Raw genomic sequence first — 27,716 nt, forward strand, 5'->3', positions numbered from 1 at the left:
TTGTGCATTCATCACCCTGGAACTTAACAGTGAGACCATTGTTTGCAAGACTTTTCACTGATAGAAGGCTGCCTTCTAGTTCTAGAAGATACTGCACTTTCTTTACAATGATACTCTGCTTGCCTTTTGGTGTAATGCAGTTCAGGAAGCCCTGGCCTTTACCTTCAGCAGTGATGCTTTTCTGGATGCTAGGAAAACGTTGTCTTTTGCACTGTAATCAATGTTTGTGAAGAAGGTCTCATCGCTAGTCATGTGGCTTGTCACACCTGAGTTTATGCACCAGCTGCATAGCTTTCCGCTTTGTGTCACTTTAAAAGCGTAATTCCATGCTGTGTCAGCAGTTTCCTTTGTGGTTGCTTTGACTCTTTCTTTTGTGGATAAATGTAGCTTTTGCTGCTCAGCTTTCCAGATAGAACAGTCCTTTTTTAAGTGACCAATCCTTTTATAGCGAAAACAGGCTCTACTTTCTTTGTTGTGCTTTGTGCCTTTGTACATCTTAAGAGCTTTGTCATCATGGTGCGTACTTTCTTTCCTTCAGTCATATTCATTGATTCATTTGCCTTTGACATATTCCAGTGTCAGTTCCTGCTCAGGTCTGGTTTCTAAAGCGTTAATAAGAACAGTGTATGTCTCTGGAAGGCTGCAGAGGAGCAGGGAAGCAATATGGTTATCTTTGATGTCCTCTCTGAAGGCACGTAGTTGCTCTATGATTTCCATCATAGCTTTCACGTGGTCACACCTATGCTGGCCTTTTTCTAGTCTCATCTTGTACAATTTTCTTAGTAGAAACAGCTTACTGTTGAGGCTTGAATGCTTATGCATTTTTCATAATAAAACCAGTGGCCGTTTTCTCAGTTCTTATGTGGATAAGCAGGTCATTTTCCACTAGTAAGCTTATGGTCACTTTTGCCTGCCTATCCTTGCTTTCCCAGTCCCCTGTCTCTCCATTTGTGGGTCTGTCTGTATTTAGCACTTGCCACAAATCATCCTTGTTGAAAAGCATTTCTAGTTTAAATACCCACAGCTGGTAATTGGCATTGTTCAGCTTTGCAATTGCAAACATCACATAAGAACCACTTGCCATCTTTCAACTGCTTGCATACAGTGCTTACAGACTTGCAGAATTCTCTTTCCAGTGCCTGGGTGCTGCTGGCGTGCCTGGGGTATCCTCTCCAATGCTTGGGTGCCTGGTCCCATTACAAATCCAAAGTTAATTGTACAAAAATTGTATGGTCAGATTGTAACAAGTATAGTGACCCTAAGAGGGACAATTTTTAATAGTTTTTTTTAATGCAGTAAACCAGAAATATAATCTCTTTTTTACACAGTACATAACAATGTCTTGAGGTATTATACAAGGGTACCGAATAAAATATAACGTATGCTTTATTTGACGTTCTTTTGTTCTATTATCTCTAGATAATATCTGCACCAAAAAGTTCAGTTCACAAAAATAAATAATGCACTGCTGTGGAATTGTTTGTCTCTGTGAAAGGAACATTTAACCACTGAAAGCCTCTTCTTCTAATAAATCTTTATTCAGCTCTACCGCTAATGTTTCCTTCTTTTGCTTTCCTCAAGAGGCTTTAAGAGACTGTATTTAAACCTCTGAAAGTGACAGGTCTCCTTTAGTTGCACACAAGGTTACTTATGCAGAGAGTGCATAAATGATTGGTTGCTTTAGTATACTGCTATTTGTACAGCCTCGTTGTTCTGTCTAATGCCCTGTACACACGGTCGTACATTCTGACGAACGGATTTTGGCCTAAACTTGTCTTGCATACACACGGTTGCACAAAGTTGTCAGAAAATCCGATCGTCTACACACGATCAGAATTTAAATGATCGGATTTTGTTGCTGGAAAATATTAGATCCTGCTCTCAAACTTTGTGTGTCGGAAATTCCGACAGAAAAAGTCCGATGGAGCCCACATCGAATTTTCCGACAACAAGATCCGATCGCACTCGCTTTATTCATTTAGAGATGAGAACCTTGATTTTACTTCAGCAATAATGAATGCAGTTTCCTGAGTTTAACAAATGATCATTTATAGTACTGCCTGCTGGAAAGATCCCAATTCCATTTTTGGAAATGTCAGAGTTCATCCTTTTGTTGCATTTTATATGGTATTTCAGCTGTTATGTCAGTTCTCAGTGTGTAGGTCTTATTAGAGTTTTGTCTTTGTTGCTCTTTTCTTAAAAGTCCTTGGTTCTGTAGATAACCCAACTGGCAGAAGACAGGTACTCTCCCATGCAACAAAGACAGTGCAAAGCATGAATCTACAAAAGAAGAAAGAAAGTAAAAACTAAGAGCATATCAGATAAAAACTTCTTTCACAAAAACACAAAAAAAACACAAAAAAAAAACACAGAAAAAGCCGAACACAGCAAGATTGAACATTAACAGGACCTTAGGTTGACCATACACTAATCAGAACTCAGCCAGTTTAGCAGGGACCAGCCAAATTCTGATCGGTGAGTGGCTGTCCCTGCTCAACAGAAGTCAATCCTTTGTGTGGATGGGCGAATCTGTTTTCTTTTTTTTTTTAGCCAGCAGTGTATGGCTAATTTTAAATGGGCAAAAGCTGTAAGAAAGAGCATATATAGGTGGGACTTAACAGGTATACAAAAAAACTCAGATTGCTTCATCCGTAAATAATGGAGAAATAAAGAAAAAAGGTTCCAAAGAAAGAAAACCTATGGTCGGACTTTAAAGGCACAACGGACAATGGAGATATACAAAAATATTAGCATTTATTAAAATATACTGTAGAGGGTCAGCCTGGGGCAGGGTTAAGATGGGGTTAATTGAAGAAGGCAGATACTTCCCCTTCAGCCCTGCTTATTATCAGGTGTGCTGAAAGTGTCAGTGTGGAGTTGTTGAGTAGGAGAGAGAGAGACACAGCAGCACGCTGTGTGGAAACGTCCATTGCTGGAAGGTGTACCTGCTGGGTGAGCTTAACCACTTGCCGCCCGCCCTATAGGCAATTGACGGCTGCAAAGTGGTTGCATAATCCTGACCGGACGTCATATGACGTGATCAGGATTATGAGCCGCTGCGCGCCCCCGGGGGCGCGCATCGCGGCGATCGTTGTTGCGGGGTGTCAGTCTGACACCCGGCAACTACGATCTCGGTAAAGAGTCTCCGACGGAGACTCTTTACCACGTGATCAGCCGTGTCCAATCACGGCTGATCACAGTGTAAATGGGAAGAGCCGGTAATCGGCTTTCCCTCACTCGCGTCTGTCAGACGCGAGTAGAGGAGAGCCGATCGGCTGCTCCTCTGACAGGGGGGGTCTGTGCTGATCGATTATCAGCACAGCCCCCCCGAGGATGCCCACACTGGACCACCAGGGACGCCACCAGACCACCAGGGAAAAGGTAATCCTCCCTAGACCACCAGGGATGCCAGTCAGCACAATGGGTGCCAATCAATGCCCATAATGGATGCCAATCAGTGCCCACAATGGGCATCACTGATTGGCATGCATTATTGTTTGGCACTGATTGGCATCCATTACTATAGTATAACACCAATGCCGCCTATGAGTGCCCACCTGTGCCGCCTATGAGTGCCCACCTGTGCTGCCTATCAGTGCCCACCCGTGCCGCCTATCAGTGCCCACCTGTGCCGCCTATCAGTGCCCACCTGTGCCGCCTATCAGTGCCCACCCATGCCCATCTGTGCCGCCTATCCATGCCCATCTGTGCTGCCTATCCATGCCCATCTGTGCCGCCCATCCATGCCAATCCATGCCAGCTATCAGTGCCCGTCCGTGTCGCCCATCCGTGTCGCCCATCCGTGTCGCCCATCAGTGCCGCCCATCAGTGCCGCCTATCAGTGCCCCCTTTTAGTGCCACTTCATTGGTGCCACATTGCCCATCAGTGTAGCCCCATCAGTGCCCATCAGTGAAGGAGAAAATGTACTTATTTACAAAGTTTTGGAACTGAAACAAAAAAAAACATTTTTTTTTTCAAAATTTTCGGTATTTTTTTATTTGTAGCGCAAAAAATAAAAACCGTAGAGGTGATCAAATACCACCAAAAGAAAGCTCTATTTGTGGGAAAAAAATGATAAAAATTTCATTTGGGTACAGTGTAGCATGACCGCGCAATTGTCATTCAAAGTGCGACAGCACTGAAAGCTCAAAATTGGTCTGGGCAGGAAGGTGTATTAGTGCCCGGTATTGAAGTGGTTAAACCACAAAAATACTTTAGCTGTGTTTAGAGCTATAAACTGTTACCTCTAAGCCTGTGGGCTGATGAACTGTGAGCTGTACCTGTGTGCACATCCGTGTGATAAGACAAGTCTGTCTGGTCTTATGTTTTGTTTTGCTGTTTTGCTGAATAAAAGCCAATTTTATTTTACTGGACTTTATAGTTGACCTTGCCCACCCTCTCAACTATCTCAAAGGGTCCTTGCCACTTGGCGAGAAACGTACTCTCGACGGTAGGCACTAAGACCAGCACCCGATCCCCAGGTTTAAACTCTCTAATCTTGGCAGATCGGTTGTATACACGACTCTGGGTATTTTGCGCAGCCTGAAAATGTTCCCGTACTATGGGCATAACTTTTGTTATTCAGTCCTGCATTTGGGACACGTGTTCTACCACACTCCGATACAGGGAAGCTTCTTGTTCCTACGTCTCTTTCATTATATCCAGTAGTCCACGGGGGTGTCTCCCATAAACCAGCTCAAAGGGGGAGAACCCTGTGGAGGCCTGGGGTACCTCTCTTATGGCAAACAACAAGGGAGGCAACAAGCAATCCCAATCCTGACCATCCTCCTCAACTGCTTTCTTTAGCATTCTCTTTAAGGTTTTGTTGAACTGCTCCACAAACTCATCAGTTTGTAGGTGATACACTGAAGTCCGTAAGTGTTTAATCTGAAACAGATTACAGAGTTCCTTCATCACTTTTGACATGAACGGGGTACCTTGGTCTGTCAAGATCTCGGATGGGAGCCCTGTTCTCATGAAAATCTGAAACAACTCCCTGCGATGACCTTGGATGAGCAATTTCTTAAAGGGACCACCTGCGGATACCTGGTGGCATAGTCAAGGACAACTAAAATGTATTGGTGTCCCCTAGCTGACTTAGGTAAGGGGCCCACCAAGTCCTTGGCTATGCGATCAAAGGGAACCTCGATAACTGGAAGTGGTACCAGCGGACTGCGAAAATGGGGTACTGGAGCGGTTCTTTGACAGGTAGGGCAGGACTCACAGTAGTCCTTAATTTCTTTATATACGCCGGGCCAAAAAAACGCTGTAAAACCCGTTCCTGAGTTTTAGCCGCTCCAAGGTGACCCCCTAGTACATGACTATAAGCCAAATGCAACACCTTAGACCTAAAAGGTTTGGGTACCACCAGTTGTTCCAACACTTCTTGATTGACCTTAGTTACTCGGTACAACAAGTCATGATTAATAGCAAAATGGTGGAACTTCACATCCGCCCCAGGGTGCTGCGATTCACCGTTTAAGACTGTGGCCTGTTGCCTGGCGGGGATCAAAGTGGGGTCCCTCACCTGAGCACTAAGGAAATCTTCTCGGGAGCCCCCGAGATCTGACATGTCTGGCTCAGAGGAGGTACTTTCTGCTTCCAATCCCGCAAACACCTCCAGGGGACCGGGCTCACTTTCTGCAGGTTCAGCAACCTGGTACTGATCCTTAGTAACAACCTCCTGCACACCTCTGTGGGTTCTTGCTTTTTGGGGGAAACCCCCGAACCTTTTGAGCTTTTGCTCATACAAGTCCCAAAACATGGGGCAGTCTCGCCCAATTAGTAAATCATGAGGTAGTCCCGAGACCACCCCCACTTTTAGTTTAGCCATTCCTGCTGGTGTACACAGGGTCACACAGGCCACCGGATAGTTTTTAACATCACCATGCACACAGATGACCCCAACCTGTTCCCTTGGTACCACCTTTCTTGGCAACCCGTCTGCTCGGAGCAGGGTAACGACACTCCCAGAGTCAAGGAGTGCTACTACCTCCTGTCCATTGACCCACACCACACACTCATGCGGATTTAGGTTGGTTAGAGCACATAATGCATGGATATACATGGAGCAACGGTGACCCATGTTGCACTCCATCGGTTCTTCCTGACTTGGGCACTAGGCCGCCAGATGACCCAGTTGTTGGCAGGACCAACAGCAAACCTCACGGGGTTCCCCCTGTCGGTTCACTGGAAGCTTAGGTCCTGTGGTGCTCTTGGTAGTTGTATTATCCCTCCAAACAGCCACTATGCGATCACCGGGAGGCACACGGGTGCTGGAACGCACTTCCAGCAATGGACGTTTCCACACAGCGTGCTTGTCACGGTCGTTCCACTATCCCGATCGTACAAAGGAGACTTACCCGCAGGTTTCCTGTACAAGGGGATCGTCGGTGCCCTCGGAAGCGGGTTGGCGCAAACGAACGCACGCGAGTGCATGTAGTCCCCAACAGGCGCACGCGGGTGCGCGTTGACACGAGCGGGCGCACGCGGGTGCGCGACAAGCCGAACAGGCGTACGCGGGTACGCGGGGTCACGAACGGGAGCACGGTTACCCGCGGGGGTACGCAAACGTACCGTGCGACCGTTCTTGGCGCCCAATAGCCTATTTAAGGGACCAGCTCCTGCTCCTCAGTGCTGTCCTGTCTACAGCGTTCCTGAGACCTCTGCTACCTGATTCCTGTGTGTGTGTTCCTGATACTGTACCCAGCCTGTTCCTGGACCTTGCCTGTTTGCCGCCTGCCTCTGACCCTTTGCCTGATTGACCACGCTTCTGCCTTCTGCTCTGTACCTCTGCTGCCCGATTGTTGCCGACCCAGCTCGCCTCTGACCACGCCTGCCTGTCTACCTGAAGTCCAGTACCGACTACTTCTGTGGCTCCTGCCTGTCCACCCGTGCCAGCTGTCCAGCAGTTCCCGCCCGGCGTCCAGCGCTGGTTGCGCCTGCCGTTCCAGTCTACCACCTGTTCCGGCTGTGCCCGCTATCTGCTATCCGGCCTGGCACTTGTGTCCTCCGGACTCCTGAATCCCTGTCTCCATCTCCAGGGGCTCTCGAGCCGGAGGCTTACGAGGCGCCGCTCCCTGCACGTTTGGGCTCTCCAACCAGGTACATGACAGTGCTGCTGTGTCTCTCTCTCTCCTACTCAACAACTCCACACTGACACTTTCAGCACACCTGATAATAAGCAGGGCTGAAGGAGAAGTGCCAGCCTTCTTCAATTAACCCCCTCTTAACCCTGCCCCAGGCTGACCCTCTACAATACATAAATTACAAAAGACAGAGATATGAAAGAAATATAAATAATCATATATACAAAAAGCAATCTATATATGATGTGAGCCCTAATGTGTCTACACATTTTGTTGTACACTTCTTCAGGACACATTTGGGGTTCAATAGTTGCAAGGAAGAAAAAGAGGTCTCACTATCTTGCAGGGGAGTCACATATTAGTCAATCAATGATCGAAAAAGTGGTTTGCACTAAAGGAAATACAGGGGTGGCTCAAAGACGGAGCAAATCACAAGGCAAAGACATATGGAAGCCATCTGTGGGCCAGTGATCACAAATGTCTAAGTATGGTATTAGCAAACAGGGGATGTCATATCAGAGTGGATTCTAGTAGGAAACAGGATACAGCCATGGATCGTTGACATGGAAGGTTTAAAAATCCCTCAGTCAAAAACAGCCACTAAATAGAAGCTGGATTGTCTATAAGATACAGTGAATCCAGATCACAACTGCCGTCATCCAGAGCAGACAGAAACGCATACCGAAAATCCCCCGGGAGTTTTCCCTCTTACGGGGGATTTTCGCCAAGCGCTTGGCTCACAATTGTGGCTCTGTCCAAACAAAATTGATGGGCGAGTTTGGCAGGTGGTGTTGACTGTCAACTTGACAAGCCTAATTCAATTTGCTGCGCCCACAAATCAAAGCATCTTGGCCATTCCATGTGTTTGAGCCCCTTACCATGCTATGCTTTGAGTAGATGGTTAAAATGCAGCTAAACCACATTCCACTTTGTGACAATTAAATAAAATTTCCACAGAAAAAAATGTAAATAATGCACAGTACTGCTGTCATCACATGGAACGCCATGAGCTATGTTCTAACACAGCTGTTGGTGTGAATGGGCCCTAAATAAAATTTGTTATTATTAAACAAGGCAAAACTGTACTAAATAGGAATCCAGAAATTTCCCAAGAATTCTGAAACTTCTTTTACCACTGCATTCCTTATACAGACCTGCATAGAAAGCTCTGAGGTCTGTTTGTAGACAGTTTTCTAGAAAACGACGAAGTGGCAACAAGTGAGCACTAGGTGCAGTCCAGTCTGTAAGGAAATCCTCTACCACATGATGAATCTTTTCAGGACGTGGCAAAGACCACTTTTCTGGACGTGCCTCCATTTGCTCCTCTGTAGTGTAAAAGATAGGAAGGAACATGTCACATACCAATAAAATACACATTGTTCAGCTTTATCAACATAAGATAATACACACATGATTACCGTGAACGTATGCAAAAATACTTGATACCACCCTCTACCAGTACTCTAGTCTCGGAGAAATTGATTTATCCTGTTACTTTAAGATATATAGATTTGTCTAGTCTTAAGACCCCATTCGCATACATGTGTAATAATGCAATCCTTATTTCACATGGAAACGTCAAAGTCAAAAAAAGTGGGTTTTTTTTTGTTTTGTTTTTTTAAAAGGTTTAAAGTGGTGTTGCCACAAAAAAAAATAATAATAATTCTTTAACCACTTGCCGACCGCCGCACGACGATATACGTCGGCAGAATGGCACGGGCAGGCATATTGGCGTATATATAAGTCCATGCCTGCCCGCGGGTGGGGGGCCCGATCGGGCCCCCCCCCGGTGCCTGCGGCGGTCGGCATTCGTTCGGGAGAGATCAGGGATGAGGGGACGGCCATTCATTCATGGCCACCCCCTCGCGATCGCTCTCGACGAATGGAAATCCCCCGTGACATCACTTCCTCTCCTGTAATGTAAACACAGGAGAGGAAGTGATGTATTCTCTCCTCCGTGTCGGTATTTTCCGTTCCGACACGGAGGAGAGCGGATCGGTGAGTTGCACCAACACTCTACACACACAGTAGAACATGCCAGGCACACTCACACCCCCCCTTTACCCCCCGATCACCCCCCCAATTACCCCTGCCCCCCAGTCACAGTGACACCAATGTCATTTTTTTTTTTTTTTTTTTTTTTTTGCATTGGTGTCATTTGTGACTGTAATAACTGTTAGGGCAGTTAGAGTTAGCCCCCTTTAGTTCTAATGTACCCCCCTAACCCCCCCAATAAAGGTTTAACCCCGTGATCACCCCCCGTCGCCAGTGTCACTAAGGCTGGGTTCACATTGCAGCGGTTTATGAGAACGAATGTGATTCGCACCGCACTGCAGTGCAAATCACATCCGATCTCTGTGCGATTCGAGTTCAGCCATTCGCCGCACCCGCCGCACCCGCCACACCCGCCGCACCCGCCGCAAATTCGCACGGGACCCTTTTTTTGGCCCGCAGCAGAATCGGATCGCATGGGTGTTCACACCATGCGATCCGAGTTTGCAGATCGCACTGCGATATGCGAACTGATCTGGGGGTGTCAGTAACATTTCACTGACACTCCCAGCAGTTCGCATAGGGCAGTGTGAACTGCCGCCGGGAGGCATGCGATGCGGGAACCCGCCGCGGATTCGCGGCGTTTCCGCATCGCTCCAGTGTGAACCCAGCCTAATAAGCGATCATTTTTCTGATCGCCGTATTAGTGTCACAGGTGACGCTAGTTAGGCAGGTAGGTATTTAGGTTCGCCGCAGCTTTTTATAGCGCCAGGGACCCCCATATACTACCGCATAAAGCCCCCTGATTGCCCCCTAGTTAACCCTTTCACCAGTGATCACCATATAACTGTTACAGGTGACGCTGGTTGGTTAGTTATTTTTTTATAGTTTCAGGGCACCCGCCATTTATTACCTAATAAAGGTTTAACCCCCTGATCACCCGGCGGGTGTCATTTGTGACTAATAACTGTTAGGGCAGTTAGGGTTAGCCCCCTTTAGTTCTAAGGTACCCCCCTAACCCCCCCAATAAAGGTTTAACCCCGTGATCACCCCCCGTCGCCAGTGTCACTAAGGCTGGGTTCAGATTGCAGCGGTTTGAGAACGGATGTGATTCGCACCGCACTGCAGTGCAAATCACATCCGATCTCTGTGCGATTCGAGTTCAGCCATTCGCCGCACCCGCCACACCCGCCGCACCCGCCGCAAATTCGCACGGGACCCTTTTTTTGGCCCGCAGCAGAATCGGATCGCATGGGTGTTCACACCATGCGATCCGAGTTTTCAGATCGCACTGCGATATGCGAACTGATCTGGGGGTGTCAGTAACATTTCACTGACACTCCCAGCAGTTCGCATAGGGCAGTGTGAACTGCCGCCGGGAGGCATGCGATGCGGGAACCCGCCGCGCATTCGTGGCGTTCCCGCATCGCTCCAGTGTGAACCCAGCCTAATAAGCGATCGTTTTTCTGATCGCTGTATTAGTGTCACAGGTGACGCTAGTTAGGCAAGTAGGTATTTAGGTTCGCCGCAGCTTTTTATAGCGCCAGGGACCCCCATATACTACCGCATAAAGCCCCCTGATTGCCCCCTAGTTAACCCTTTCACCAGTGATCACCATATAACTGTTACAGGTGACGCTGGTTGGTTAGTTATTTTTTTATAGTTTCAGGGCACCCGCCATTTATTACCTAGTCTCACTAGTGTACCCCTAAATTTAGGGGTGTCTACTTTCCAAAATGGGGTCATTTGGGGGGGGTTTGTGCCATCTTGGCATTTTATGGCCTTCAAAACTGTAACGCCCTTAGAAAGCCTGAAGGCGGTGCTTGGTTTTCGGGGCCCCGTACGCGGCTAGGCTCCCAAAAAGTCCCACATATGTGGTATCCCCGTACTCAGGAGAAGCAGCAGAATTTATTTTGGGGTGTCATTTCACATATGCCCATGGCATGCGTGAGCAATATATCATTTAGTGACAACTTTGTGAAAAAAAAAAAAAAAAAAAAAAAGTTTGTAATTTTCCCGCAACTTGTGGCAAAATATAAAATATTCCATGGACTCAACATGCCTCTCAGCAAATAGCTTGGGGTGTCTACTTTCTAAAATGGGGTCATTTGTGGGGGTTTTGTGCCATCTTGGCATTTTATGGCCTTCAAAACTGTAATAGGTAGTGAGGAGTGAAGTCAAATATTTACGCCCTTAGAAAGCCTGAAGGCGGTGCTTGGTTTTCGGGGCCCCGTACGCGGCTAGGCTCCCAAAAAGTCCCACATATGTGGTATCCCCGTACTCAGGAGAAGCAGCAGAATTTATTTTGGGGTGTCATTTCACATACGCCCATAGCATGTGTGAGCAATATATCATTTAGTGACAACTTTGTGTAAAAAAAAAAAAAAAATTTTTTTTTTGTCATTATTCAATCGCTTGAGGCAAAAAAATAAAATATTCAATGGGCTCAACATGCCTCTTATCAATTTCCTTAGGGGGTCTACTTTCCAAAATGGGGTCATTTGGGGGGGTTTTGTACTGCCCTGCCATTTTAGCACCTCAAGAAATGAGATAGGCAGTCGTAAACTAAAAGCTGCGTAAATTCCAGAAAACGTACCTTAGTTTGTAGATGTGACAACTTTTGCGCAAACCAATAAATATACAATTATTGACTTTTTTTTTACCAAAGACATGTGGCTGAATACATTTTGGCCTAAATGTATGACTAAAATTGAGTTTATTGGATTTTTCTAATAACAAAAAGTAGAAAATATCATTTTTTTTCAAAATTTGCGGTCTTTTTACGTTTATATCGCAAAAAATAAAAATCGCAGAGGCAATCAAATACCATCAAAAGAAAGCTCTATTTGTGGGAAGAAAAGGACGCAAATTTTGTTTGGGTACAACATTGCATGACCGCGCAATTACCAGTTAAAGCAGCGCAGTGCCAAAGTGTAAAAAGACCTCTGGTCATTTACCAGCAAAATGGTCCGGTCTTAAAGTGGTTAAAATAAATAAATAAATAAATAATTGAAAAAAATATTTTTTTTTACTCACCTCTAAATACCTGTTGCTAGGGGGTCCCTTGTAGTCTACTTCTTCCTTGCCTGGGCTGGTGGCATCACTTCCCCTCACGCCGCACAGTCATCTGGGACCTGTCCCGTGTCCCAGATGACTGTGCGGCGAATCACGGCGCCCTGCGCCGCTCGTGCATGCGCAGTGGGTGCCTGGCTGTGAAGCCGCAGCCGGGTGCCCACAGTAAGAATGATGGCGTTGCGAGGGGGGGTTCGTTCCCCTGCATCGCTGGACCCCGGGACAGGTAAGTGTCCGATTATTAAAAGTCAGCTGCTGTAGTATTTGTAGCTGCTGACTTCTAATTTTTTTTTTTTTTTTTTAGGTGGCACCCCACTTTAAGGACTATTTTCCAACACTAACGTAAGTTAAGGGTATATACATGCTTAATCGTGATACCAGAGAGTTTGGCCTTTGGAGGGATTTGGAGCATGCAGAGAAGGATTTGTTTCTCCTATTTGCCCATCCTGGTGATTCCACCCATCTACACAGCATTACTCACCCCATCTAGGGGAAAGCGCTTGTGACCCTATTCCTACAGGGGTCTACTCTGAGAGGTTAGCTGCTAATACTACCAGCAGTGGAGGCTCTTCACAAAGTCACTTATATAATTGTTCAACTTCAGAACTTTATATGGACAATTATCATTGGTGTTTGTGATTTGTTATTTGATATTTTTAGACTATTTTATTAATATATACATGTCACCTCTGGAATACAAACAGATGTTCCATGGTCCAAGTGGCAAAGGGACCAATTCAAAATGTGTAAAATGAAATGCAATAAAGTAAGGCTACTTTCACACTGAGGCGCTTTACAAGCGCTACATCGCTAAAAATAGCGACTGCATAGCACTTGTAAAGAGCCCCTCCTGTCTCTCCAGTGTGAAAGCCCGAGTGCTTTCACACTGGAGTGGTGGGCTGGCAGCACGGTAAAAAGGGTCCAGCAAGCTGCATCTTTGCAGAGATGTAGGTGCGGTGTATACACCACTCCTAAAGCGCCCCTACCCATTGAAATCAATGGGGCAGCCAAACCATCGCTTTGCAGGCAGTTTTAACCCTTTTTGGGCCGATAGCGATGGTTAAAAGCACCCCGCAAGCAGCCGAATAGCGCCGCTAAAACAATGGTGCTAAAAGCACTGCTAAAAATAGCCCGCCCGCCCCAGTGTGTAAGTAGCCTAAAGGAAATGCAAGAAATGGTATATAAAAAAGTTCAAACATACAATTTCCTAATACAAAAAAAACAAATATGAATACCAATACCAACACCCAAACATAAATCTTGAAGTTTAGTATACCAATACCCGTTTCACACTGCAGCGCCGTACTGTTAGCGCTAAAGCGCCGCTCCTTTTTGCAGTGTTTTAGCAGCACATTTCAGCCACTAGCTGGATTGGTTTTTATCTTTAAAAAAAGGTAAAAAGTCCTGTTTTGCAGAGCTTTCAAATTGCTTTTAAGGCCCTTTGGAAGCACTGCCCATTCAACGCAGGGGCGTTTTGGGAGTGCTAAATACAGCGCTCCCATGTCACCCCAAAGATGCAGTTTGCCTAATGTCCCGCAAGCACACCGCCCCAGTGTGAAAGCACACACTGCACAGAATGGGAGGCAGTTTTCAGGCACTTCAGTGTGAAAGGGGTCTTAAATTGGTGCACACAGAATCTGGGGCAGCTGTGCATTGTAACCAATCAGCTTCTAACTTCAGCTCATTCATTAAAGTGTAAGTTCACCTTTACAGAAAAATCTGTAAGGTGAACTTACACAGGACTCCCTCCTCGTCCTCCTGGTCCCGCTGACCTGCTGACCTGGACCGCGGCAATCTCCCATTCTAAGCCCAGGTATACTTGCGTCAGGAGTCCATAGTGACAGCGCTAACCAATTACAATGCTCCAAAACATCCCTCCGGACGAGGTAAGTTTTGGACATTCAGCTTAAGGGATTTCTAAGCCCCAAACTCCTCTAACGCTTGTATACCGGGGCTTAGAATGGGAGACTGCCACATCCAGGTCAGCGGGACCGGGGGGTGGAGGGGGGGACTCGGACCTGTCATCCGTCTACTCAGCGGAGATCAGTGGAGAGATCCCCTGCTGAGCAAGCGGATTCTGCTTAGCAGTGGCGCCTGTGTGAAAGGGGCCCAAAACCTGGAAGATGATTGGTTTCTAAGCACAGCTGCACCAGATTCTGATGATTGACAGGCGGCACTGATAAGCAACACTGATAAAGTGACAATGATGATGAGGGACTGATTGGCAGCACTGATAGATGGCACTGGCGTGCGGGCAGCCCTCCTGGCATTTTAAGTCTTTTGGCTATAGCTCGGGCGGGAAGGGGTTAAGTTAATAAAGATGTATGAATTGTATAACTGTATAATGCCTGAGGAAGCCAGAACTGTTGACAGACATACTGTGGCGGTGGATTTACTAAAGGCAAATGCAGTTGAATATGTTTTCCCCAGAGCTTAGTAAATGTGGTAAAGCTAGGCTGATTAACATCATCCAATCGTGTGCAAGCAAAAATGCTGTTTTATTATTTTCCTTGTCCCTGACTGGGTGTTCTTTACAAAATTAAGCTTCACTACATTTACATTTACTAAGGAAAATAAGTGCAACTGCACTTGTAGATTGCATAGTCTATTTGTCTTTAGTAAATCCACCCCATAGTGTCAAATTTAAAAAAAGTGAGTACACCTCACTAGCATGCATCTGACACTTGACATACCACAGATTACAATACTCATGTTCTTCTGTTGACAATTCTAGGTGCTTTTGGTAGAAAACATACGAATCCTGATTTGAATTTAAATACACTTTTATTTTCAAATACTGTAATGGGTTTGCTTGTATGTCTACCCCTTGTAACCTTTTTTGTATGCACTGCATGCCTTCAGAGATTTTAAACATACAGTCAGGTTCATAAATATTGGGACATCAACACAATTCTAATCTTTTTGGCTCTATACACCACCACATTGGATTTGAAATGAAATGAACAAGATGTGCTTTAACTGCAGACTTTCAGCTTTAAATTTGAGGGTATTTATATCCAAATCAGGTGAACGGTGTAGGAATTACAAGTTTGTATATGTGCCTCCCACTTTTTAAGGGACCAAAAGTAATGGGACAATTGGCTGCTCAGCTGTTCCATGGCCAGATGTGTGTTATTCCCTCATGATCCCATTTACAAGGAGCAGATAAAAGGTCCAGAGTTCATTTCAAGTGTGCTATTTGCATTTGGAATCTGTTGCTGTCAACTCTCAATATGAGATCCAAAGAGCTGTCACTATCAGTGAAGCAGGCCATCATTAGGCTGAAAAAACAAAATAAACCCATCAGAGAAATAACAAAAACATTAGGTGTGGCCAAATCAACTGTTTGGAACATCTTTAAAAAGAAAGAACGCACCGGTGAGCTCAGCAACACCAAAAGACCCCGGAAGACCACGGAAAACAACTTTGGAGGATGACCGAAGAATTCTTTCGCTGGTGAAGAAAACACCCTTCACAACAGCTGGCCAGATCAAGAACACTCTCCAGGAGGTAGGCGTATGTGTGTCAAAGTCAACAATCAAGAGAAGACTTCACCAGAGTGAATACAGAGGGTTCACCACAAGATGTAAACCATTGGTGAGCCTTAAAAACAGGAAGGCCAGATTAGAGTTTGCCAAACAAGATCTAAAAAAGCCTTCACAGTTCTGGAACAACATCCTATGGACAGATGAAACCAAGATCAACTTGTACAAGAGTGATGGGAAGAGAAGAGTATGGAGGAGGAAAGGAACTGCTTATGATCCAAAGCATACCACCTCATCAGTGAAGCATGGTGGTGGTAGTGTCATGGCGTGGACATGTATGGCTGCCAATGGAACTGGTTCCTTTGTATTTATTGATGATGTGACTGCTGACAAAAGCAGCAGGATGAATTCTGAAGTGTTTCAGGCAATATTATCTGCTCATATTCAGTAAAATGCTTCAGAACTCATTGGACGGCGCTTCACAGTGCAGATGGACAATGACCCGAAGCATACTGCAAAAGCAACCAAAGAGTTTTTTTAAGGGAAAGAAGTAGAATGTTATGCAATGGGCAAGTCAATCACCTGACCTGAATCCAATTGAGCATGCATTTCACTTGCTGAAGACAAAATTTAAGAGAAAATGCCCCAAGAACAAGTAGGAACTGAAGACAGTTGCAGTAAAGGCCTGGTAGAGCATTACCAGGGATGAAACTCAGTGTCTGGTGATGTCTATGCGTTCCAGACAGGCTGCAATTGACTGCAAAGGATTTGCAATCAAGTATTAAAAAGTTAAAGTTTGATGGATGATTGTTAATCTGTCCCATTACTTTTGGTCTCTTAAAAAGTGGGAGGCACATATACAAGCTGTTGTAATTCCTACACCGTTCACCTGATTTGGATGTTAATACCCTCAAATTAAAGCGGAAAGTGTGCAGTTAAAGTTTGTTTCATTTCAAATCCATTGTGGTGGTGTATAGAGCCAAAAAGATTAGAATTGTGTCGATGTCCCAATATTTATGGACCTGACTGTAAAAGGCTTTAAAAACATAACATATTAAAAGGTTGTTTTTTAAATGCTCTCAAGTATGACTAAACAGAAACAGTGAGCCTATGCTTGTATGTTTGCAGTAAATGTTCAGGTGAAAGTATCTAGTTTAGTTAACCTTTTATGCGGTGTAGAGAAAGCAATGCATTTATCTATCTATCTATCTATCTATCTATCTCTATATATATATATATATACATATATGGAAAGGCCAGTATGGTGGCCTGGAATTATGGGTGGAGCCCGGTGGAGTATATAACCAGCCCGTTCGCCTGGCTCCCTTGTCGGTTCCGGTGCGCGATATCTGATACGTCAGAAATCAAGGGCCGACTATCCACGAGACTTTACAGTGAGCCGGGTTCGTGAGTTCCTACGTTTTCGTCCGCCTCGTGTCGACAAAACCTTGTCGTTCATCAGCGTCCGTCCGGTCGCCGTCTGAGTCGCTATACTCTAATCGAAAGTTTCGTTGTCGTACAACACGTCTGGGCCGGCTGTCGCAGGTAGGGCTTCGGCACCCTTTTCGTTTCATGTGTTATTAAAGTCACGAAAATTAGATTCCTGAACTCACGAACCACTCACTCTAGGTCACACGAACGGCTTAACCGCGACACTTGTATTCGGTACCTCACTGTCACTACCCCTTCTTCGTAGAAGTCGTTGTCACCTTTTCGATACATGTCGTTCGTGCCAACTGGCACTTCGTTTCGTAGCACGTCGTTGCTAAACCGAATGACTCTTGTTGTGTTCGAACCGATCGAACCATCTCGAAATCACAGCCGTCTGCTTGTCGCGCTAAATTGAGCAGTCCGGGCAATGTCAATCTCAGGTTGTTCAAAAACCAAAAAAAAAAAAAAAAAAAATCATGTCATACCGTTTGTACTATGTCCGTCATGTCATTTCCTTTCATGTTAATCATTGCAGTCACTTCAATCATGTCAGTCGGTGATGTCGGATCATTTAATTTTCTTTGTCATGGCATATCATTTCTGTCACTTATTACGCTCCAATTCGAATCCCATCGCATTCCTCATGCATCGATTCGTTCTGGTGCGCCCAGCTGCACGCCTCATTTCAGTACCCCCCCCCCCTTTTTGCCTGAGCTCCACGTGGCAGGGTCCCCCCCCCTGCCTGATCTCCACGCGGCAAAGTCCCCTCCCCCCCCCCTGCCTGAGCTCCACGTGGCGGGGTTCACCCCTCGCCTGAGCTCCACGTGGCAGGGTCCCCCCCCCCCCCCCTGCCTGAGCTCCACGTGGCGGGCTCCACCTCCGCCTGAGCTCCACGCGGCAGATCCCCCCCCCCTCTCCCCTGCCTGAGCTCCACGTGGCAGGGTTCACCCCTCGCCTGAGCTCCACGCGGCAGGCCCCCCCCCCCCCCCTGCCTGAGCTCCACGTGGCGGGCTCCACCTCCGCCTGAGCTCCACGCGGCAGATCCCCCCCCTTCCCCTCCCCTGCCTGAGCTCCACGTGGCGGGCTCCACCTCCGCCTGAGCTCCACGCGGCAGATCCCCCCCCCCTCTCCCCTGCCTGAGCTCCACGCGGCGGGGTTCCCCCCCGCCCGAGCTCCACGCGGCAGCCCCCCCCCCCCTCCCCTGCCTGAGCTCCACGTGGCAGGCTCCACCTCCGCCTGAGCTCCACGTGGCGGGTCCACCTCCGCTTAAGCCCCACGTTCTATGCGCATCTGCGTGGAAAAAAAAAAAAAACGGGGAAGGGAAAAGGAAATTTTGCATCTACGACGCAACCAAGTCACGCCTCTGTCGCCATACGCACATTATTCTAAATTCGGTTGTCTGCTCGTTTCATTTATGCAGCTCGTTTCAGTTATGTCTTTCTTCACATTTTCCAGTCTTACCTCCACGATTTAGCTAGACATCTCTCTGCAGGCATAGGAGTCTCATACAAACTTACCTTCATCTCCTCAGATCAGTCGAGTTTTCAGTAGGTCCAACCTGCACCGGGTCGGACGGTGCCTCCTTAGGTAAGAGAATCTTCGGGAAGGGAAACGCCCATAAGCGGTAGTACCCTTCTCAAAAAAAAAAAAAAAAAAAAAAAAGTTTGCTTAGGAGTCTCCTACGAGTCTTGTAATCCATGTCACCCTCTTAGGTTTCGTATAGGAGAAAAACCCGGTCCCAGGGATTAATAAAGCTTACCAAGCCCGGATTTTGCCACCATGTCCCAGGCTGGCAGCGAGGACTACACGGCTCCGTTGTCTCCGTCTCTTTTCTCAGAGAGCGGCAGCCAAAGGTCCTTCAGAACATGGACCATCCCCAGGCTGACGGCCGAGTTGAGGCGTAGGGGTGTACCCTTCCCAGCTACAGCCAGAAAGGCCGAGCTCTTCAGGCTCCTTTTTCCTCCCCCAGCCGCGGTTGAGGATAGTGCCCAGCAGGCCTCCCTGGGCTCCATCGCTGCCTCCATCACGCAGCTTCACACGCTGGTGTCATCCCTGACGACCTCAATGTCAGAAGTTCAGAGTCGGGTGGCCCTCCTCGAGACCCGCCCAGTCGTTTCTCCTCCTATACCAGCTTCACAAGCAGTGGAGAACACCAGCGCAGGTACCCCCGGGTGTACACCAGTAGTGTACCCTTCCCATTTAATATCAGCCAACATCAGGAAGGACATCCTAGAGGGAAAGGACGTCAATCTGGCCTCGCTACTGATATCCATTCACGAGCTGGCAGAAAATAAAGCTTATACTTGGGGGGACGTGTCGGTGGTCCTCAAAGCCAAAGACCCCAGGCTGGACAGAAAGCTGTCAGTCACCGAGTTCACCCTGGCCTTCGGCATGCTGAGGGATGTCATCTGCTCGGCCTCCCCCGGCAGAAGGGAGGAACTGGATCGTTACCTCCACGTAGTAGTCGACCTGGGGTACAAATACGGCGGTTTCGCTTTTTATGACTATCACCGCTCCTTCTCCGCTAAGGCGGCCGCCAGGCTCTCTCAATTTCAGTTACCTACGGATTGGAGTGCCTTGGACACCGAGTTGTTCTGCCGACACTTCGCAGGGCTGCGGTCTCCTCTTTGTGCCATCTGCCAGTCAGCTACTCACACCGCGACTTGGTGTGCCAGCTCGGTGGCAACCCCGCCTGTAGACGGTCCATCGACCTCAGGTTCTGCCCAGGCCCTACCAGCACCGGCACGCCTGCCTCAGACAGATAAACTGGGGCGCCCGGTCAAGACCTTGGGTGGCGCAGCCATCTGTAACAACTATAACAGTGGGTCGTGCAATTTCAGCCAGTGCAGGCTGCTCCATGTATGCTCACGGTGTAATAGAGCTCATCCCAGGCTCATGTGCGAGCTTAAGCAGGCTAGGAAATCATGACTGAGCCGGGTCAACGTGTCGTGGCTCGGTGTCTACCTCGCCAATCACCCCACCCCCTCACTTGCCACCTACCTAGTCCAGGGCTTTACTCAGGGCTTTCATACAGGACTTATTTCCCTCCCTCACCTCACACACGAGTGCCAGAACCTGCGGTCAGCAGCCACCGACGTACAGGCCATCGACCAGCTGTTACAGGCAGAACTAGACCGGAATTTCATCATAGGCCCTTTCACGAAGCCCCCATTTAACACCTGGCGAGTCAGCCCTATTGGGCTTGTCAAGGGCAAGTTCTCAAATAAACTTAGGTTGGTCTACGACTTGTCAGCGCCTTATTCTTCCTCTGTCCCCAGTCTTAATTCTCTTATCCCCTCCGAGGAGTTCTCCCTCAAATACGCGTCCGTAGACATGGCCATCCAGGCCATTCTCAAGTCAGGCACAGGTACATGGCTCTCCAAGGCCGACATCTCGGACGCCTTCAAGCTCCTTCCTATCCATCCATCTCTCTGGTGCTGGCATGGCATCAAATGGAGGGAGCTCTACTATTTTGCCACTAAGCTGACCTTCGGGTCCAAGAGTAGCCCCTGGCTCTTCGACTCGTTCGCGCAGGCTCTCGAATGGATCTTGCTGCACGTAGCCCAGTGCCAGGGAGTCATACACTACTTGGATGACTTCCTGCTGGTCGAGTCACCTGGCTCCCTTCCAGGGGATTTGGATAAACTAAGGGTGGTCTTCAATAATCTTGACGTCCCGATTGCTGAGCACAAGGTAGAGGGCCCTGCGCAGGCAATCACCTTCCTCGGGGTCAGCTTAAATACCAGCACTATGCAGGCCAGCCTTCCCCCGGATAAACTAAGCCGCATCAGGTCGGTCATGAGGGACTTCACCCGCACCAGAACTTGTACCAAGAGGCAGTTACAGTCCCTTCTCGGTATGCTTAATTTTGCCATGCGCATCATCCCTCAAGGTCGCGCTTTCATATCACGCCTGTTAGTCCTACTGTCTCATTCACAAGACCCGGAGCATATCCTCAGCCTGGACCCCGCAGCTATAGCAGACCTTGCCATGTGGGAAGAATTCCTGACGTCCTGGAATGGCGTGTCCCTCTTCATTCCCTCCGTGTCCTCCTCATCGCCGCAGGTCGTGACCGACGCAGCGGCCTCCACGGGTTTCGCGGCAATTTTTGGCCACCTCTGGCTTGCAGCCCCTTGGCCTCCTCAGATACTGGCTATTCCGGGCTTCACCGAGACGTCCTCCCTATTTGAGTTGTACCCCATCGTAGCCGCTGCCCATACGTGGGGCCGCAGTTGGTCCGGTCAAACAGTGACCTTTTCAACGGACAATCTCGCCACTGCGGAAATCATTAACAAAGGCAGGTCCAAGTCTCTGGAGATTATGTCCTTCCTGCGGCGACTGGTCCAGCTCTCGTTATTGTTTCAATTTAATGTCCATTGTGCCTTTATCCCCGGTAAATGTAACCGGGCAGCGGACGCCCTTTCCCGCTTTAACTTAGTTTCCTTTTTTGATCAGGTGCCCGGAGCCGGACCAACGTCAGCAGTTATCCCGGACTGGTCTCAACTGACCCTGGATTAACCCCTCACCTAGTAGCCGCGACTCAACTCATCAATCACTCCCTCGCAGACAATACCCGCAAGGCCTACCAAACAGCCTGGAGGGCCTTTAACCGCTTCTTAACGTCTCACTCCACAGAGACCTCCCGGGTCAAGCAAGTTCTGGCCTTCGTTGCCCATTGCCACTCGGACTTGGCGCTATCCGTCAACACGATCCGACTATACCTGGCCGGGGTACAACATTTTACGTCCCTCCAGGACCCCGCTGAACCCTCCTTGTTCACTTTCCACGCCATTCGGGCCGTCATGCGTGGCATCCAGAAACGCCAGCCTGCGGCCTCCCTCAAACGCTTGCCTATCACAGGAGACATTTTCAGAAACATGTCCGATATTTTGGCCACTGCACCTTTCGGACTCCACACTAGTACCATTATACAAGCAGCCATACACCTGGCCTTCTACGGCTTCCTGCGGCCAGGCGAGTTTACCTCCAGTAGCCCCTCAGCTCGCACGCTATGCAAGCACCACCTGGTCAGGCACGGAGACCATTTCATCCTGCATATAGCAGTGTCCAAGACGCAACAACTTGGCCCGGGGACGGACATACATTTTTATAAAACTAACAACCGCTGGTGCCCGGTCGCCATGCTCACCCGCTTGTTGACCCTTCTGGCCGATCAACCAGGAACTGGCCCGCTTCTACCATTCCACGGTAAGCCACTGAACGCAGCCCAGTTCATGGAGCATGTCAGGATACTCCTGGGCATCCTTCACCTCGATCCGGCTCACTACTCCGGACATTCGTTTCGGATCGGAGCAGCTTCAACTGCCTCCCGCCAAGGGGTCCCGGTCCACATCATCAAAAAGTTGGGTAGGTGGAAATCCGCCTGCTTCGCCCGTTACATACCCAATCCGCAAGTAGAGATGGCCCAGGCCTTCATCAAGCTCACCCAGTAACAAACTCGAATCAATAAAGGCATTCCCTACCTGTATGTTTTTGCCCCCTTATTTTGGTATACCCTACGTTAGGCCAGGGCACACTTTCAGGTCCGGTTCAAGTAAGCGAGTTTTGTGTTATCCTTGTTTGTCATCCTTATCCGTATCGGTCAGAGGGCTCTGGGCCATAAATGGAAAGGCCAGTATGGTGGCCTGGAATTATGGGTGGAGCCCGGTGGAGTATATAACCAGCCCGTTCGCCTGGCTCCCTTGTCGGTTCCGGTGCGCGATACCCACCCACCCATCCCCTGTCAGGGCATTTCTCAAGCATTATACTCCCGGGCGAGTACTCATTTCACTCCATTTCATTTTCATTTCATTCATTACTCATTTCTCTATCAAGGGTATGCCCCCTTATTTTGGTATACCCTACGTTAGGCCAGGGCACACTTTCAGGTCCGGTTCAAGTAAGCGAGTTTTGTGTTATCCTTGTTTGTCATCCTTATCCGTATCGGTCAGAGGGCTCTGGGCCATAAATATATATATATATATACATATACATATATATATATATATATACATATATATATATATATATATATATATATATATATATATATATATATATATATATATATATATATATATATATATATATAAAAGCCTATATACAGTAGTAGTCGGCCAAAGGGCAGAGTTTACTGCCTGGAAATATCAGGAGTGTTTCTCTTACCTTTACTGCTATTTATACCAGCCATTTTACTTTCTCTAGCACTGCAGCAGGGAAAGGGAAGGTAAGTATGGTCATTTTAAAGTACACACTTTTGTGCAGAAATTACGTGCCATGTTCTCACCTTTTGAGTTAACAGAAGCAAAATAATATGTTCAAAACGCAACAGCAATGTCAAAGCTCTCATTACCTGTTGGCAATTGTTTGTAAAAATATATCACAGGATGAAGAAAGTTGGAACGCCATGCTGCTTTTGCATCTCCTATAGCACGATTGTAGTGAAAGACATCTTTGTCTGCTCCTGAAAAATTCTTTCCATATTCCATAATGAGGACAAAAAAACCTGCGCTGTATACCTTCCTGCCAGTGCTTTTCTCAAACATGGGAAGAATGCCTACTGGCACTTCCTCTAAATATTCAAACGAGTTGGCGTCCCTACAAATAAAAAGATAAAAATGATGATTGGTGTATGTAGTTACCATATAGAGGACATAGAGACATATAGACATATATTATATATATATATATATATATATATATATATTCCATATTATCATATGCCTTAAATCCTCTTCATTAATAGCATTAGAGGAGTGCTCCTCAGGTGAATATCACCTTGTGTGCCTTTAAAGCCCCATACACACTATCAGATTTTCTGCTGACTTTTTCCTTCAGATTTACCAAAACCATGTAGTACAAGGGCATGCCTGATTGCATACAAATTGAAATTCCTAAGGTTTGACCTCATATTATATGGTTTTGGTAAATCTGAAGGAAAAACTCAGCAGAAAAACTGATAGTGTGTATGGGGCTTTTAAGTGACCTACACCATATGAGTCCTAGAGTGTTCCACACCAATCAGGATTAATCGGGGTTAATTTACAAACTCAGTCCATAAATACCATCACTGCACCTCGTGATTACCTCTCCCTCTGGATATTGAACTCAACAGATCCTCATATATAATCTGCCTAAAATACAGTTTCTTTCTCCCATGAGGGTCCTCTGTCTGCAGGATCTTCCTCCCATCAGAGTGTCTCTGCAATCCTAACTCCTGTAAATTTATGAGAGCCTATAGCTATTATTGCCACTATAATAATCACTGCCTTCTCCCGGTGGGGACAGCGTCCCCACCGGGAGAATACAATGGCTCCATGGGAGGAATTCCCCTGTCAATCCGTGGTTGCAGGAAAGAAATTCGCTCCATGTATGGGCTGCTTTAGGGTCCTGTACTTTCAAAGAGTACATGGCTCTCAAGCCTTATAAATGTATGTAAACAATGGAAAAAACTGGATGGTGCTCATAGTAGCAAAAGGTTTAATGATGGTTCCCTGATCACTCCTCTTCCCCTTATTCAATATGTTAATGACATTTTTGAATCAAACTTTTCTATTTTCATTACATGCCATATTTTGGACACAGCATAGTCATCACTATGTCTAAGGCTACGTTCACACTGGGGCAGGCGGGTGCTATTTTTAGCTCCACTTAACTGTTGTTTTAGTGGCGCTATTCTGCCGCTAGCGGGGTGGTTTTAACCCCCGTTAGTGGCCGAAAAAGGATTAAAACCCTTGGCAGCGCTGCTTCATTGATTTCAATGGGCAGGGGTCAGTGGCGGCCCGCCCATAGGGGGCGCCCGGGCGCCGCCCCCCCTCTCCCTAGGTGTAAAAAAAAAAAAAAGTAAAAAAAAAAAAATATGTCATTTAACAATTTAACATAGTGTACTGTGGCGCCGGTCACAGTGCACTATGAGAATCGCCACGTCGATGCAATCACAAGATTGCATCCATGGCGCTTCATTTGCGGGTTAAAAACCCGCCTTGAGGCGCACTGCAGAACACCGACTAGCTTCCGCCCGTAAAATCACTGTGATTCTACGGGCGGGAGCATTGTCATTCTTAGACAGGCAGTCACTTCCGGCTTTCGGCTGCTTCACGAAACCCGGAAGTGACGTAGGCAGCTCCGTTCCTTAGCCCGAGCGGAGCTGCCAGACAGTGAGAGGTGAGTCACCGCATAAAGGCTTTCTAGCTTCTACTTTGTGGAGAATGTTCGTGCATTTAGCTGAATGAATGCAAAAAGCTTTCACAGCCAGAAAGGTTTCCCCAGGCCAGGCGACTTTTGCCGTGGCCAATCAGAGAATGAGCTCTGAAGGGGGAACTCCACGCCAAATTTCTGAAAAAAAATTTGACGTGGGTTCCCCCTCCGAGAGCATACCAGGCCCTTAGGTCTGGTATGGATTCCAAGGGGAACCCCCTACGCCGAAAAAACGGCGTGGGGTCCCCCCCAGATCCACACCAGACCCTTATCCGAGCACGCTACCCGGCCGGCCAGGAAAGGGGGTGGGGACGAGCGGGCGCCCCCCCCCTCCTGAGCCGTACCAGGCCGCGTGCCCTCAACATGGGGGGGTGCCTTGGGGGAGGGGGGGCGTGCGGGACCGGGCCACCGCCTCTAAAAGAGCTATAAGAAGGCGCGGTGGCCCGGCAGAAGAACCGAAGAGGGGGACAAGACCCCCGAAGTCGGGAGAAGAGGCCGGCGGCAAGGAAGAAAGTCGGACTCCTCCGCTAGCAAAAGAGCTACAAGAAGATGGCACAGTGGTGTAGTGGTTAGCACTCTCACCTAGCAGTAAGAAGGTCACTGGTTCAAAACCCAACCATGACACTACCTGCCCGGAGTTTGCATGTTCTCCCTGTGCCTGCGTGGGTTTCCTCCGGGTACTCCGGTTTCCTCCCACAATCCAAAGACATGCAGGTAGGTTAATTGGCTTCTGTCCAAAATTGGCCCTAGTATATGATTGTGGGCTCCTTGAGGATAGGGACCGATGTGGGTGTAGTAATGTACAGGGAAAGGAAACCATTGTAGACACTCACTCAGGTTGAACTGGATGGACTGGTGTCTTTATTCAACCTAACTAACTATGAACTATGAACTATGAAACTATGAAACTATGAAGATAGCGGAGGAGTCCGGCGAGAAGACCCCCGAAGACGGAAGACCCCCGGAGCTGTGCAATAAAATATTTTAACCCTGTGTTGTGTTTTTTTTTGTACTTTTTTTCACAGGTGAATGGGTAGGGGTACATTGTACCCCATACTCATTCACATAGGGTGGGGGGGCCGGTATCCGGGGCCCCCTTATTAAAGGGGGCTCCCGGATTCCGATAAGCCCCCCGCCCGCAGACCCCGACAACCAACGGCCAGGGTTGTCGGGAAGAGGCCCTTGTCCTCATCAACATGGGGACAAGGTGCTTTGGGGTGGGGGGGCCGCACGCCCCCCCTCCCCCAAGGCACCCCCCCATGTTGAGGGCACGCGGCCTGGTACGGCTCAGGAGGGGGGGGCCGCCCGCTCGTCCCCACCCCCTTTCCTGGCCGGCCGGGTAGCGTGCTCGGATAAGGGTCTGGTGTGGATCTGGGGGGGACCCCCACGCCGTTTTTTCGGCGTAGGGGGTTCCCCTTGGAATCCATACCAGACCTAAGGGCCTGGTATGCTCTCGGAGGGGGAACCCACGTCAAATTTTTTTTCAGATTACATAAGGGGCGTGTTTTATGAGAAGTGGGAGGGGCCAAAATGATGGGCGGGGTCATGATGGGCGGGGTCTGGCGCCCCCCCATCCAAAAACTTCACCAGCCGCCACTGGCAGGGGTGCTTTAGGAGCAGTGTATACACCACTCCTACAGTGCCGCAAAGACGCTGCTAATAAATAAGTGCACCTGTTAGTGTGTGAAACGCGTCTACCATTTGAACTGTTTGTAACACTTGGGATGTTTGGAGTGGATCTTGGAGTGCAGCCATTTCTTCAGTGTTGCAGGACTTTTTTTTCCATCCTGCAAGCGCACTACTCCAGTGGTAAAGCCCTCAGGCTTTAACACTGGAGAGACAGGAGAGGCTCTTTACAGGTGCAATGCAGGCGCTATTTTTAATGACGTAGCGCCTGTAAGGCGACTCAGTGTGAAATTAGCCTCAGTGTTTCTCTATGTAATATAGGCAGAGCATGGCCGGTGGGAAGGGCCAGAAGGGTACTTTACATAGTTGCCTGGAAACGTTTCAGCATCCTGCCTTAGTACTCCTCTCAAGAGCCCTCACCCCCCGATGAATCAGAGACAAGTGAAGGCACATGAATGGCAGACCACCACAAGACACAGATCGGAACCACCTGGCATTATCAGGGAGAGTATGTACTCTTGGTGAGAGGTAACAAACACCAGTAAAAGTTACCCTTACACATTACATAGTAAAGCATAAACATAAATTAAATGAAAAAAAAATATCTGATATTAGGTCCATTTTAATGTTCTGGCTGCTGCAATCAGCACCAACTGAAGATCTTTCTTTGGAAGGTATAGGTCAGGGATATGCAATTAGCGGACCTCCAGCTGTTGCAAAACTACAAGTCCCATCATGCATCTGCGTGTCTTGCTTGTGGCTGTCAGAGTCTTGCTATGCCTCATGGGACTTGTAGTTCTGCAACAGCTGGAGATCCACTAATTA

General features: G+C 47.9%; 1 protein-coding gene across 1 annotated transcript in view; it reads right to left on the reverse strand.

Annotated features, from left to right (window-relative positions):
* Nucleotides 1–1,238: 1,238 nt before the first annotated feature.
* The window catches only part of FOXRED2 (FAD dependent oxidoreductase domain containing 2), a 46,142-nt gene continuing 19,664 nt past the window's right edge, over nucleotides 1,239–27,716 (reverse strand). The window contains exons 8-10 of the mRNA XM_077452593.1: nucleotides 23,422–23,666; nucleotides 8,244–8,414; nucleotides 1,239–2,280 (exon numbers count right to left, since the gene is read on the reverse strand). Coding sequence (XP_077308719.1) covers nucleotides 2,096–2,280; nucleotides 8,244–8,414; nucleotides 23,422–23,666 — 601 coding nt within the window. The 3' untranslated portion in view covers nucleotides 1,239–2,095. The remainder of the gene's footprint in view (nucleotides 2,281–8,243; nucleotides 8,415–23,421; nucleotides 23,667–27,716) is intronic.

This window comes from Lithobates pipiens, unplaced genomic scaffold, assembly GCF_037356315.1.
Source record: "Lithobates pipiens isolate NorthernLeopardFrog02 unplaced genomic scaffold, aLitPip1_a1.2 Scaffold_23, whole genome shotgun sequence".
NCBI lineage: Eukaryota > Metazoa > Chordata > Amphibia > Anura > Ranidae > Lithobates > Lithobates pipiens.